The 14,193-nt window shown below is 36.9% G+C and overlaps 1 protein-coding gene across 5 annotated transcripts in view; it reads right to left on the bottom strand.

The window, feature by feature from the left end:
* Positions 1-1,878: 1,878 nt before the first annotated feature.
* GALNT11 (polypeptide N-acetylgalactosaminyltransferase 11) overlaps positions 1,879-14,193 on the bottom strand; it is a 48,934-nt gene continuing 36,619 nt past the window's right edge. For all 5 annotated transcript variants that reach the window (XM_081038099.1, XM_081038095.1, XM_081038098.1 and 2 more), the window contains exons 7-12: positions 11,460-11,577; positions 9,889-10,041; positions 7,051-7,269; positions 5,573-5,677; positions 2,759-2,896; positions 1,879-2,518 (exon numbers count right to left, since the gene is read on the bottom strand). In XM_081038099.1, coding sequence (XP_080894225.1) covers positions 2,387-2,518; positions 2,759-2,896; positions 5,573-5,677; positions 7,051-7,269; positions 9,889-10,041; positions 11,460-11,577 — 865 coding nt within the window. In that variant the 3' untranslated portion in view covers positions 1,879-2,386. The remainder of the gene's footprint in view (positions 2,519-2,758; positions 2,897-5,572; positions 5,678-7,050; positions 7,270-9,888; positions 10,042-11,459; positions 11,578-14,193) is intronic.

Genomic DNA, 14,193 nt, shown 5'->3' with positions numbered 1-14,193 from the left:
ACTTCCTTTGAACACTAATATTCAGTTTATCCATTAGCTACTGAAGGGCATCTGGTTGCTTCCAGGTTTTGGCAATTATGAATAAAGCTGCTAGAAATAAGATATTTGTGTGGGCATAAGTTTTCAGCTCCTTTGGGTAAATAGCAAGAAGCTTGATTGTTGGATCATCTGGCAAGAGTGTGTTAGTTTTGTAAGAAACCGCCACACTGTCTTCCAACGTGGCTGCAGCACCGTGCACTCCCACCAGCAGTGACTGAGAGTTCCTGTGGCTTCTCACTCTTTTTAACATTTGTAGAACCTCTATTAAGGTTGCCATTCTTTTTACTGATGTTGGTAATTTGTGTCTTTTAAAAAAAAAAAAAACAACAACAAAAAACAATTTGGTTTTATCGACATTCTTAATCCAGTTTTTGGTTTCATTAAGTTTCTCTATTTTTGTTTTTTCATTTGTTTCTGTTCTAACATTTAATATCTCTTCTGCTTCTTTGCTCTTCTAACTTGCTTTTCTTTTTCTATTACGGTGGAAGCTAGGTCAGTGATTTCAAATTTTTAATCCTTTTCTAATATAGGTGCTTAGTGCTATAAATTTTCCAAGTACCAAGTTAGTTCAGTCCTATAACTTTGATATGCTATACTTTCTAAATTGCCTTTTGATTTCTTCTTTGACCCACAGGGTATTGGGAAGCGTGTTACTGGTAGATTTTCCAGGTTCTTTCTGTTACTGATTTCTAATATAATTTTCATGAGTTGAATTTGTATAAATTATTGAGACTTGTTTAATATCCATAATCTACCTTGATAAATATTTCATGTGTCCTGGAAAGAATGACTGTGTTCTTGTTGGGTGGAGTAGTCCATAAATGTTAATTATGTCAAGTTGGCTGACAGTATTGCTCAAGTATTCTGTAGCTCACTGATTTCGATTTTTCTGTATACTTGTTTTATCTATTATTGAGAGGTGTGCTGAAATCTATTATAATTGTAGATAATGTCTACTGGCCATTCTGATAGAACAGTCTGGGTGGCATGGATTTTGAAGTTATTAGGTATATAAATGTTAGGGATTCTTTACTCTTAATGAACGGACCCCTTTATTGTTAGGAAAACGACCTTTACCCTTAGTAACATTTTTTGCTCTGAAATCCCCTTTGACTAATAGTAATATAGCTAGTCCATGTCTTTGAATTAGTGTTCAATATGCATCTATTTCCCATCTATTTCTAACTTGTGTCTTCATATTTAAAGTGAGGCAGCATATACAGTTGGATCTTAGCATTTTTATTCAGTCTAACAATCTCTGCCTTCTAACTGGGGCATTTAGGTTTAATCAAATTACATTTAATGTGATTACTGATTTTATTGGGTTTAAATCTACCATCTTGCTGCTTTTTGTTTTGTTATGTACCGTCTGGTCTTTGAAGTTGAATGACTGATTCAAAGTTTAGAATATAGATATAAGATACACTCCAACATGTTTCTGATCTGTTGCTCAAATTGCTCTGTATTCAAGATAAAATAACTGAGCAAGTACCCTATAATATGAGACCATCTCTGAGATGTAATAATGATAGAAAAAAACCTTCACTTTGTCTTTAGGCATTTAGTATATACAGATGATTCCTAAATTTATATCTCTATTTAACAACTTTACCTGGATGTTTCATGGGAAACTTTAATATCAAATACCAAATTCATGTACCTTCAGTTTCAAACTCATATGATTCAAGCTAAGAAGCTGAAACTTCGCTCTGGGCAGGGCTCCCGCCCAGCGTGTTGGGTCAGCAGCTGAATTCAAGTGAAGTCTTACCATGTGTCACATGCGTGGGATCACATCCAGGGGACAGCTCAGACATGACGCCCCAATCCCAAAAAAAGGTAAATAATTAAAAGGATCCTTTATTTTAAATGAAGATAGTACCATAATTCATCCAAATAATTTAGAATAGTTAACTGCCTCTTAAATATGATCTTATACATGATGCCTCCTGAAGTTAAAAGCAATCTGATTCAGTTTGTGTGTCTATGAAATCTTCTAAGAAAGTAAATCATAACAAGTTCCTGATCAGATACACGCCATTAGAGGATTAAAAAGCATAAATAAATTTGGACAGACCTAGCAATTTCCAGGGTTTTATCCTTCTGTATAAACCTGACTCTTTATATTAAAATTGTATTCTGGTCTCTTACCATAAGCAAGAAATTCCTTAACAGCAGCTCAGAAATGACCTTAATGTCTTGGTGAGTCATACTTCTTCACCTCCTGAGGCTCAGTCGGTGCTCCACACTCGAGTACATCTGCTGTCTCGCGTCTGCTCATCTTCTCAGGCATTTATCTCCACGGGACAAGCACGATGAATCACCACCATTCCACAGCCTGGCGTCCACCTTAACCTTCCAGATGCCACTGCTGAGAGGAGGAGCCATCACAGATCGCCATAGCAACGTAGCCTTTGTGACTCAATGGATCAACCACTCTCAGGCACTGTCCAACTGACACCTGGTACAGCCGATTATTCTTCTGGAAAATAAAAATAAAAAGAGGTAGCAAGAAAAAAAAATGCCACCAGTTATGTGGTTCAACTTATAAAACTTACTGTCAAAGTATGGTAAAGAGGATACAGTAATCCCGAAGAGATGTGAAACATTTAAGACTCCTTACGGGGTGCTACAAACTCACAACCACCTTCTCCAGGGGAGAAATGGGTCCCTCTGCCATGCTCCCTCACTCACGCCCATCATCGGTCAGCAAGCTTCTCACCCCAAAGGTCCACTGCTGGGACCCGCCTGATCCATGGCACTTCATGAGTCGTGGGGGGTCTGATGAGCGCGTTTCTGACATATCCAGGCAAAGGAGATTACTTAAAACCAACTCATGCTCTTCATTATAAATCCAGACCTAAGGAAGAAAATAAAGATCATAACCCTAAGTCCCAGCCACAGCAATCAGAGCAGACAAAGTAAAACTGTCATTATTTCCAGATGACATGATACAGAAAACCCGAAAGACTCCAAAAAGACTATTAGACTAAGTTACTTCAGTAAAGTTGCCAGATAAAGAACTAATATACAGAAGTCTGTTGTTTCTACACACCAACAACAAATGAGCAGAAGGAAATTAAGAAAATCCCTTTTATAACTGCATCAAAAAGAATAAAATACATAGGAATAAATTTAACCAGAGGTGAAAGAACTGTATTCTGAAAACGATAAGACACTGAAGAAACTGAACAAAACAAATAAATGAAAAGCTATACCTTGCTCATGGGTTAGAAGGATTAATATTGTTAAAATACCCTTACTACCTAAAGTAATAAACCGATTCAGTGCAATCCTTATTAAAAAATACCAATGGCCTTCTCAAAATTAGAACTAATCCTAAAATTTATACGGAAGCACAAAAGACCGCAAATAGCCAAAGAAATCTTAAGGTCTATACAATAAAGCTGTAATAAGCAAAACAGCATAGTACTGGCATAACAACAGACACATAGACCAATGGAATAGAACAGAGAGCCCAGAAATAAATCGTCACTTATTCTGTCAATCTACGACACAGGATGTATAATGGCAAAAGGATAGTCTCTTCAATAAGTGCTGTTGGCAAAACTGGACAAATACGAGCCAAAAAAATGAAACTGGACCATTTTCCTATACCACACACAAAAATAAACCCAAAATGGATTAAAGGATTAAATATTAGACCTGAAACCATGAAACTCCTAGAAGAAAACAGGCACTAAACTCTCTGACAATGCCCTTCACAGTATCTTTTGGGATGTGTCTCCTTGAGTAAGGGAAACGAAGGAAAAAACAAATGAGACTAATCAAACCAAAAAGGTTTTGCACAACAAAACGAGAAGACAACCTACTGAATGGGAGAACATATTTGCAAATGATAACCTCCAATAAAGGGTCAATATCCAAAATATATAAAGAACTTAACATCCCCAATAAGTCCAATTTAAAAATGGGCCGAGGACCTGAACAGACATTTCTGCAAAAAGGACATACAGATGACCAACAGACATGAAAAGATGCTCAATTTCACTAATGATCAGGGAAATGCAAATTAAAACCACAGTGAGACATCACCTCACCCCAGTTAGAATGGCTATCATCAACAAGGCAAATAGTAACAAGTGTTGGGGAGAGTGGGGTGAAAAACCCCTCATACACTGGTGGGAATGTAAATTGGTGCAGCCACTATGGAAAACAGTATGGAGGTTTCTTAAAAAATTAAAAATAGAACTACCATGTGATCCAGCAATCTCACTTCTGGATATTTATTCAAAGAAAACAAAAACACTCTTTATTAAAGATACATGCACCGGTGTTCACTGCAGCATGTCTAGTAAGTCAAGATATGGAAACAACCTAGATGTCCACCAAGAGATGACGTGTATACATACAATGGAATATTATTCAGCCATAAAAAAGTGACACCTTCCCATCTGCAAAAACATGGATGGACCTACAGGGTATTATGCTCAGTGAATTCAGAGAAAGACACATACCATATGATCTCACTAATATGTGGAATCTAAAAAAACAAATGAATAAACAGACCTCAGAAAATTGAAAAATAAGACAACGCATTTTTGTTTAAAATGAGTATTATCAATTATATCTGAGGTCTGAAGGATAACTTAAAAAAATAGATTATGAGAAAACTATTTTTCATTCCAGTGTTTTCTTAATGTTGCCCCCAAATGTCAACAGAAAGTTTTTACACAATTAGCTCCATAACTTAAAATGAGAAGACATCTTATAATGTAAGATATACCTGAATCTCAGAAATGACAGAACACACACAAGTAAATGGGCATCTCAGAATCAATGAAACAGGCTACATTTGAGGTTAGTAGTTCTCAGACTGACATCGGCTTCTGTGTTCTTAAAGTATGGAAGACTCCAAGAGGTTCTGTTATACTATGAGTTACATCGATTGACATTTACCATATTAGAAGTTAAAATTCAGAAATTTAAAACCTTTGGTTACTTAAAAATAACAAACTCATTACTTATTAACATAAATAACATTCTTTGAACAAAAACAAAAAAAATTAGTGAGAACAGTGACACTGCTGTTATAGAGAACAGCTGACAGTTGCCAAGGTTGAGGGGGTGGGGGATGGGGAAAAGCAGCACTTCCTTTGCCATTTCTAACATTCACACAGCTTTCAATTCATTCTATATAATTGGAAAGTACAAATAATGCTCTAAACAATGATCAGAGGTAGGAAAACTATATGGAGGAGACAAAAATATAATAGTTGTGTTAGCTCTCTAAAATCATCTGTAAAAGGAAAGTCCAATTAAAACATGGCTGTCTGCCCCTCCCCACTCAGGGTTTTCTGCTAAGCTGAAATGATTGCTAGAACAGGAAGGGGTCATGCTCTAGGCTTAATTCTAGCCTCTGACTATTAGGTTGGTGCAAAAGTAATTGTGGTTTTTGCAATTATTTTTTAACCTTTGAAACCGTAATTACTTTTGCACCAGTCTAATAGTTGGCACTGTGAAAGAACCTTGAAGGAGATCCTCTGGACTGCCCGTGAGCAGAGGCATCACTCACCTGAGTAGGGTCACTGTAGTCACATGCCTTCAGCACCACAAGGCTTCCCTTCTGACTTGGGCGGCCCTGGGCCGCCAGGCACTTGCCGGTCTGCAAGTGACAGAGCTGTGAAAGAGAACACTCTTGAAACCCATCATGCAAGACGGACCAGTGTCAGAACACCCTGAAGAATGCGGGGAAAGGTTTTGGATGAAATGTGACAATGTTATTCCAGAGGTAGAATTCCAGAGGTCATAAAAGACAAGCATTTTTATTATTAAATTTTAAATACCTAAGAGCATCACGACAGACGTCAAGGTTATGGGCAATTTTAACAACATAGGCAGGCAGTGTTATATAGAAATTCTACCTAAAGATTCAAGTTTACTAAGCTACTATGGGGAAGGAAAAAAATTGAACTATCACGTCTGCACTAAAGAACCTTAACATGAAATTGAAACAGTAAGAACAATAGGTATAAAGCAAATGGTACATAATTAAATGTAACATACATACTAAACTGGAGATGAATACAGATTGTAAATGCCATAGGAATTCTAAAAGTGAGATACATCAAAGCTTGAGTACCTAGTCCGAGTAAAAGGATTAGTTTAAGTAGTAGAGATTAGGTGTGCAAGGCAAAAATACTAGTGGTAAGGGATAGCAATTGTGTGGAACACACACTGGTAACTATAAGAGAAAACACCTAATAACATCTTCATGAGTTTTTTTAACCGTATAAGCTAGAACAGGAAGGGGTCATTCTCTAGGCTTAATTCTAGCCACTTGCTATTAGGTTGGTGCAAAAGTAATTGTGGTTTTTGCAGTTCTTTAACCTTTTAAACCGTAATTACTTTTGCACCAGCCTAATAGTTGGCACTGTCTCTTTGTAACACACAAGAAAACTGGGCAACAATTATAATGTCTACACTTAACTTTCAGAAATTCAGGAAAAAGGTAAGATTTTCTGGCTAGGTCCCTAAAATTTAAGTGTGATTAAAAAACTGAAGATACTTTTATCAGAAACAAAAGGGAGCAGCTACAGAAATGTGGCTGACCAGTGGGTGTTCTGCTAAGCTGAAGTGATTGCTCAGAACATCGGATGTGAAATCTCAACTTACACAGCACTTACACCCTGCCAGCTTTCAATTCCTGTCTGTGGTAGGGCCCCAGAGCTGAGGCCAAACAGTACACGGCCGCTCCAATTTCTCCTTTTGTTTTCCTTGTTGGACAGGTCTCTGCCAAATGAATTTTACACTTATACTGCCTTTATTTGTATATTTATATTTATATCTATCCTCTCGGACGGTAGCATATAACTAGCTCTCTTTTAACACTGGTAGTAAAGGAATTTAATTAGATAGCAAAATATTCATAAAAAGAATATAATGGAAGGCAAGCTAAAGCCTATCATTAACTATTTTATCATTAAATATTCTGGTAAGTCTACATTATCATACAGCTTTTAATGAAACACTTTGATAAGATTACTTCCTTACCCTCCCACGTTGAAGGACTTTGGGGCGTTTTGGCCCTCTGTTGATAAAAATGGGTTGCTGGGCTTTGCCATTGGGCCCAGATATCTGCATCTCTGGGTAAATATTATCCAAATACCATTTAAATGATTTACAACCCAACTTCTTCCTCAATTCAACACGCTCACTGATATTTCCATAGCTTCTGGTCCTCAGGTCAGGTCGTAAGGAAAAATACTGCTCCTGAATTTAAAAGGAAAATTGAAAAATAAGACAACATGTTTTTTGTTTGTTTAAAATGAGTATTATCAATTATATCTGAGGTCTGAAGGATAACTTAAAAAAATAGATTGACAAAAATATTTTTCATTCCAGTGTTTTCTTAATGTTTCCCCCAAAATGTCAACAGAAAGTTTTTACACAACTTTTTAAGTTGCTCCATAACTTAAAATGATAAGACATCTTAAAATGTAAGATACACCTGAATCTCAGAAATGCCCATTTACTTGTGTGTGTTCTGCCATCTCAGAATCAATGAAACAGGCTACTTTTGAGGTTAGTACTCAGACTGACGTCGGCTTCTATGTTCTTAAAAAGTACTGAGGACTCCAAGAGGTTCTGTTTCTATGAGTTACATCGATTGACATTTACCATATTAGAAGTTAAAATTCAGAAATTTAAAACCTTTGGTTACTTAAAAATAACAAACTCATTACTTATTAACATAAATAACATGCTTTGAACAAAAACGAAAAAATTTAGTGAAAACAGTGACACTGCTTTATGCAAATCTTTTCAACGTCTGGCTAAAAGGAAGTTGGCTGAACTCGTATCTGCAGTTAACCTGTTATGTTTTTAGGTTATTTTTTAAAAATAAGAGTTTGTGGAAATCTGCAGTTTAAAATAAAAGGAATATTTTAGTAACTGTTTCAGATAATTATGGCTGTTCTTTTTTGATACTACATTACAACTCAATAACTTTTAAAGGTTAGCTGCAATGTAGAAGATGAAAGCGTATCACTGAGCTTTTGTGTTGCTGGGCTGTCTTGCTCTTTGAATGGATCTTTTACCCATGCGAGATTTTTATAACTTCATGCATTAGACATTTGGAAAATACTATTCCATTGGGTTGTGAAGTTCCTCCTGATACTAACATTTCACTATAAATAGCCAAAAAATTACATTCATAAATATGACCACCAATCTCATTGGAAAAGTTTTTAAGCACCGGGAACCTATCAAATTCATGGCTGAGGAGATAAGATTTCCAAAATTCTAATTTTCACCTGAAAGTTTGAATTTCATCATTTGCAACAACTACTACAAGTTGTTTTCTTTGAAGTGAAAGTTTCAGTTCATTTTTGAGAAACTGTTTGCCTGAGCGCCAACTATGAATCACCATGGTTTGTGAGTCGTTATAAAGAGAGTATTCTATGGAGAAGAGAGGCCCAAGTTCAGCTCCAACTGCGCAAATGATTTTCCTGGAAACATCAGTCTTCAACGTTCTGTGTGCTTGATAGGAATACTGACACAGAACACCGAGAGACAAGGTGAGCTCTAACATAATTATTTTTACTACTTCGCCAATGCCATTCTTAGAGGAAACTGGCCTTTTTAAAGTTCGGAAAGAACTGACAGTGAAGAATCCAACTTGGTGCCGATGCCTCAACTGCTGCTAGGCGGCAGCCATTTGCACCATCAGTGTAATGGGACCATGGCGCACAGCAAATGCTCCACTGACCTGACTGCAAACAGCTTTGCCCCGCCAGGCCTGAAAGCGTGCCCTATGGAGCCCTTGTTGAGAGCTGCTGTATTAGGCAGTGATGAGGCAAATGCTAGTGATTAGCATGGAGTTGGACCTCAGAGGAGCTCACAGTCCAGTGGAGGGAGGAGATAAACAGTTGTGCAGGAAAAGTGTGATAGTCCCGACTTGCACTCCCCAGACGCAGTCGCCCCATCCTCTTTATTCCTATAACACGAGGTATGTACTCTTCCACCTGCATTTACCTCAGAGTTAAAAATTGCTGTGCACTCCCTCAGTCATCTTGGTAGCCCCCCAAACCTAACCCAGCCTGGTATATAGGACGTGCTCAATACCTGCTTATTTAAAAAAATTAACTGTACAAAAATGTCAAGAAGTGGAAACAACCCATTGTCCATCAAATCATCATTGGATAAATAAAATGAGATATATTCACCCAATGGACTATTACTTGCCAGTAAAAACAAAGTACTGATACCTGGCATGATGTGGATGAACCTGAAAACATCATTATAAATGAAAGATGGTCACAAAAGACCACATACTGTTAGATTCCACTTGTATAAAATGTCCAGATTAGACAAATCTGTAAAGTGAGGAAGTAGATTACTAGTTGTCTACTAGACCTGGAAGAGGTAAGGGGCAGTGAGGGCTGAAGGATGCAGAGTTTCTTTCTGGGGGTGATAAAATGTTCTAAAAATGGCTTGTAATATACCTCAGTAAAGCTGTCACAAAGAAAGCATCATGGCAAGTTGCATGGAACAGAGAATACTTGTGCAAAATCTGACAGCAGAGGCTGGGGATCGTCACAGCGGAGCCTGGTTCTGCAGAAGTTACAGGAGAGGGACCAGAGGGAATAAAGAATGTGTAGAGAAACGGAACCTCTTCTAGTGTTAGCTACCTCACCTCTTACGGAGGGGTCATTGGAAAATTAAGAGGGAGAACAAAAACTGAGTGAAACACTGGGTGAAGAAGAAAGAAAGAAACCTAAGGAGATGGTTACCCAAACAGAAATATGCAAGCGTGACAAGCAACCAAAGCCATCCCTCAAGGAACGATGGCCACCCACTCCTCCTCCTCAGTGAGAAATGGAAGCTCACCTTATATTCATCCAACCACACGTGTGCCAGCCTCAGGGAGTTGTGTGTCATGGTGTCCTGGCCCTCAGGAGAACCATAGGGTCGCCTTTTGCGAAAAATGTGTCCCACTCTAGAGCAAGGGATGATGAAGAGTCTGCCTCCACACATCCAAATCTGGTCAGGAGCGAAATATGGATTAATAGTCCCCTTACCATACTATGAATTCAGTGTATGAACTTTCATGAAATTATCCTTTATTAAACAGGTGTTTGTGAGACTTTGCAAGATGTTTTATTAAATATTGCTACTCAAATACACAGAGGGTTTATTTTTACAAATTATGTCTTTATGATTAAAAAGAAACTGAATTCTAAACAATATTCTTTTGCTACCATGTGTCTAATCACACTTATCATACCTCATTGTTTTAACAGATCAAGAAACTTGATCTTCAAGACTTAGGGACAAGGAATGCGTACTAATTGGTCCTTTAATTTCACTTTTACAGATACTTTGTTATAAAATGTATACATACACTTTTTAAGAAAAATTTTATGAAATATTCAGAATTACTCTTAAGATTCAAAAGATCCTAGTTCTGGTCTTAGTTTTCCCCTTGACTATCTGAGTTACTTTATACAGTTATCTTAATTTTTGTGGGATTCGATTACCTTATCTACAAAATAAAACTAAACTTCATTATTCCTTTCAATTTTAAAATTCTAAAGATTATATAGGAAAAAAACTGCCTTTTAAAAACACTGTCATCAATACATTTGTAAAAATACAAAATGACATATCCACAAAGTATAGTGTTAGTGTCTGAACAGGGATTCTGCTGTCAAGACGGGGTGGGGGTGAGGGGTGTAGGGGGGTTCTGTCTGCTTTCTGCCTTTTCCAGAGACTGTCTTATCATCGTCACGGCTCCCAGAGCCACACATCCCACCCAGGCTGTCATTCCAACCTTAGCAACTGCAGACAGAGATTAGGAAAGTGAAATTCTTCCTCAGGTTGGAATTCTTCCCCAACCTGTATATATAAAGGATTCAATAAGCTACACATGGGGTGATGACAGAATTTATCATAGTATAAACTGGGCTACTTCTGAAAGTGAAATGGGGAACTATTTATAATTTCTCCAGGGGAAAAAGATAGTCTCTGGCAATAAGGGAAATCTGACCATCCCCAACTATATATAGGGCAAGAACAAAACTCTAGATTAAATAAATGTCTTCTGAATTTATAGCCAACCATTAAGTACAACTATCCCTTTTGAATTCTAATAAAATACAGAGGGCGCCAAAAAAACGTATAGACATTTTAAGAAAGAAAAAATCTGTTAAAATTGTAATACTCAATATATCCCAATAACAAAAGATGAATACAAGTCACATGTATACATTTTTTTGGCACACCCCAGTATATATAGGGCTTCTTACCCATCCATGTCATAGGTTATTATAAAGTAGCATTCATTAAGGACAGTTTCTTAATAAAGATAATCAACGAGAATTTATATAAAATATGGGATCATGGATGAAAATTATATTCCACTACACAAATAATTAAACATGCAAAAAAAATAAAATTACCCGAAATGATATTTCTAAGTTTTCTCCTCCCCAGATATCCATGCCACTGTCATACTGCCCAAGCTCATTGAAATAGTTTCTATTCATGGCGAACAATCCTCCAGCCATTGTAGGTGACCTACAAAAGGAAAAAATTAGAGTGTTAATTCTGTACAATTATCTGCTGTTTTGGTTTTTAAAAATTCTGTCCAGATGTGGAACACTACTCATAAAAACTAGATTCACTATTATGAAACATACTTCATCTAATATCAGGGAATGAGCTGGGTCACAAAACTGCATTTTCTAGATATAGATACCTGGCGAACAAAGGCTACTTTTTTAAGTACCAAAAGTACTTTTATTATAACTATTGCTGACAGAAATCTACCTGAAATGAATTAATCTTTTGACAGTTTCAAAGAGCCATTGGGATAAAAACTGGACTTCAGAGCCTGCCAAGGGGAGACCATTAGCTCTCAAATAGGGTGGTTCTGTCTCCAAGCAAGCATCTCGTTAACCTGTGGAAACCTTTCTGTCACACCTGGGTGTGTGTGTGTTGCTACTACTGTCAGCCTGTTACTGACATTTGATGGGTTGAGTCCAAGTGTGCTGCTAAATGAAGACTTTCTCAGGCCCCAATGTCCACACTGCCCATATGGAGAAACCCTGTGTGTGTGAGTGAGAGCGTCTGAAGCAAACTGGCCTCACACAGAGCCAAGTCCAGCTTCCAGGCATCTCCCTTCCTGACAATGGATTAGGTGGTCCAAGTCCAGTGGATTCTAGTGTTCCAAGCTGCCTGCCACAAGTGAAGCAAAATTCTCTCTGTAAGAAGAAAACATCATCCCAGGCATGAATATACATCTAATTTTTCATACAGTGTCTGGGACTAAATGAAAATAAGCAAACAAGTAACCAAGAAGATAAATCACATGAAAGAGAAACAATCTACAACAGAAACAGACGTGCAGAGATGCCAAATAATGGAGTTATCCAGGCAGAGACTTTAAAATAACTTCAGTATGTTCAAACATAAAAGACAAGATTGAGAATTTGGCAGATAATTACATACTATCAAAAATGAAACCAAATTTATGCATATCTGAAAAACACTTCTGACAAAGACAGAAAGGAAATTGAAGCAGCCAATGAAAGAGATAAGCTTCAAGGAAACAAAAATAAGACTGATGCTAATTTCTCACCAGAAACAGAAGCCAGAAGGGTCCTGAAAGAATATATCTGCCAATCTAGAACTGTATATCGAGTAAAACTATTCAAAACAATGGTGAAACAACATTTACAGAAAAAGACAGAAGTCACCAAAAGGTCCAACCAAAAGAAATACTTAAATGTGTTCGTTAGTCAGAATAAACATAACTTCAAATGGAAGTTTGCAGATGCAAAATAAAGAGGAACACTAACGAGGAAATGGGTGGGTAAGCCTAAACGAGTAATGGTCCCGTCTTGTGTGATTGAAACAGTATACATACACTCACGTGTGTATTTCAGCACTGTAACTTGAGGGGCTAACAGGACTATGGATATCTGAGACACGAGCATTGTCTGCAGAAAGCACCAATTTATACTACATTTTGGTACGTCAAGGCTGTATGTTGTAGTCTCTCGGGTAACCCCTAAAACAACAGTGCATAAGGATGTATAACTTCTAATGATGGTGCAACTGCTGCAACAGAATAATAATAAGTAGAAACTCAGGCCAAAGAAGGCAAGAGAAGAGAAAAAATGTATTAGGTTGGTGCAAAAGTAACTGCAGTTTTAAAGGTTAAAAATCATTGCGACACCTGCAGTTACTTTTGCCCCAACCTAATAGAACAGATAGAACAAACAGAAAGCAAATGGTACCACTGTAGTCAGTTTTTCATACTGGTTTCAAAACAAAACAAAAGCAACTATGTGCTGCTTACAAGGGACACATCTAATCCTAAGACCATAGAAAGATGGACAGCAAAAGGGAAGAGAAGTCACGTATGATGTGAATACTGATCAAAATAAAGACGAACAGCCATATTAATATCAGACCACAAAGCAGAAGTCTCACTATTCTAAAAGTATAGCATAAAAGATAATTCCTGACGATAAGTGGTTTCATTCACCAGAAGATTTAAGAATTCTAAACTTTCATACATCTATTAACAGCCTCAAAATACCAGGGGTACCAAAAAAATGTACACATTTTAAGAGATGTTATCTATGTATTACTTTTCAAAGGTGAATTGAATTACACTAGTGATGTGTAGCAAGATATTTGCTCAAAAGATGGCGTTAATCAATTGAATGCTGGTGTCATTCATTGTATTACAATTTTAATAGTTTTTTTCCTTTCTTAAAATGTGTATACATTTTTTTGGCACCCTGTGTAGATGAAGAAAATACATAAAGAACTACCAGGAGTAACAAATGGTACAGCTGTAGTGGGAAACTATATACCATTTTCAGTAACTGATAGAAATACGAATTAATAAAAATATGAATATGTCAGTAACACAATAAATCTGACCAAACTGATACAGAATCCCATCTTTAACAAATAGAGAAAATACAAATTTTCCAGGCACGCAAGGAGTATGTACAAAAATTAACCATATGCTAGACCATAAATCTCATCAATTTCCATACAATTAAAAATCATGTTTTCTGACCACAGTGTAATTAAGCCAGGAATAACTATAAAATCTCTATTTGTCAAGAAAATAATAAATGCATTGCTACGTAACCTGAGTCAGAAAAGAGACCA

The sequence above is a fragment of the Rhinolophus hipposideros genome (assembly GCF_964194185.1).
Source record: "Rhinolophus hipposideros genome assembly, chromosome: 25".
NCBI classification, from domain to species: Eukaryota; Metazoa; Chordata; class Mammalia; order Chiroptera; family Rhinolophidae; genus Rhinolophus; species Rhinolophus hipposideros.
This window is presented reverse-complemented; position numbering and strand designations above follow the sequence as displayed.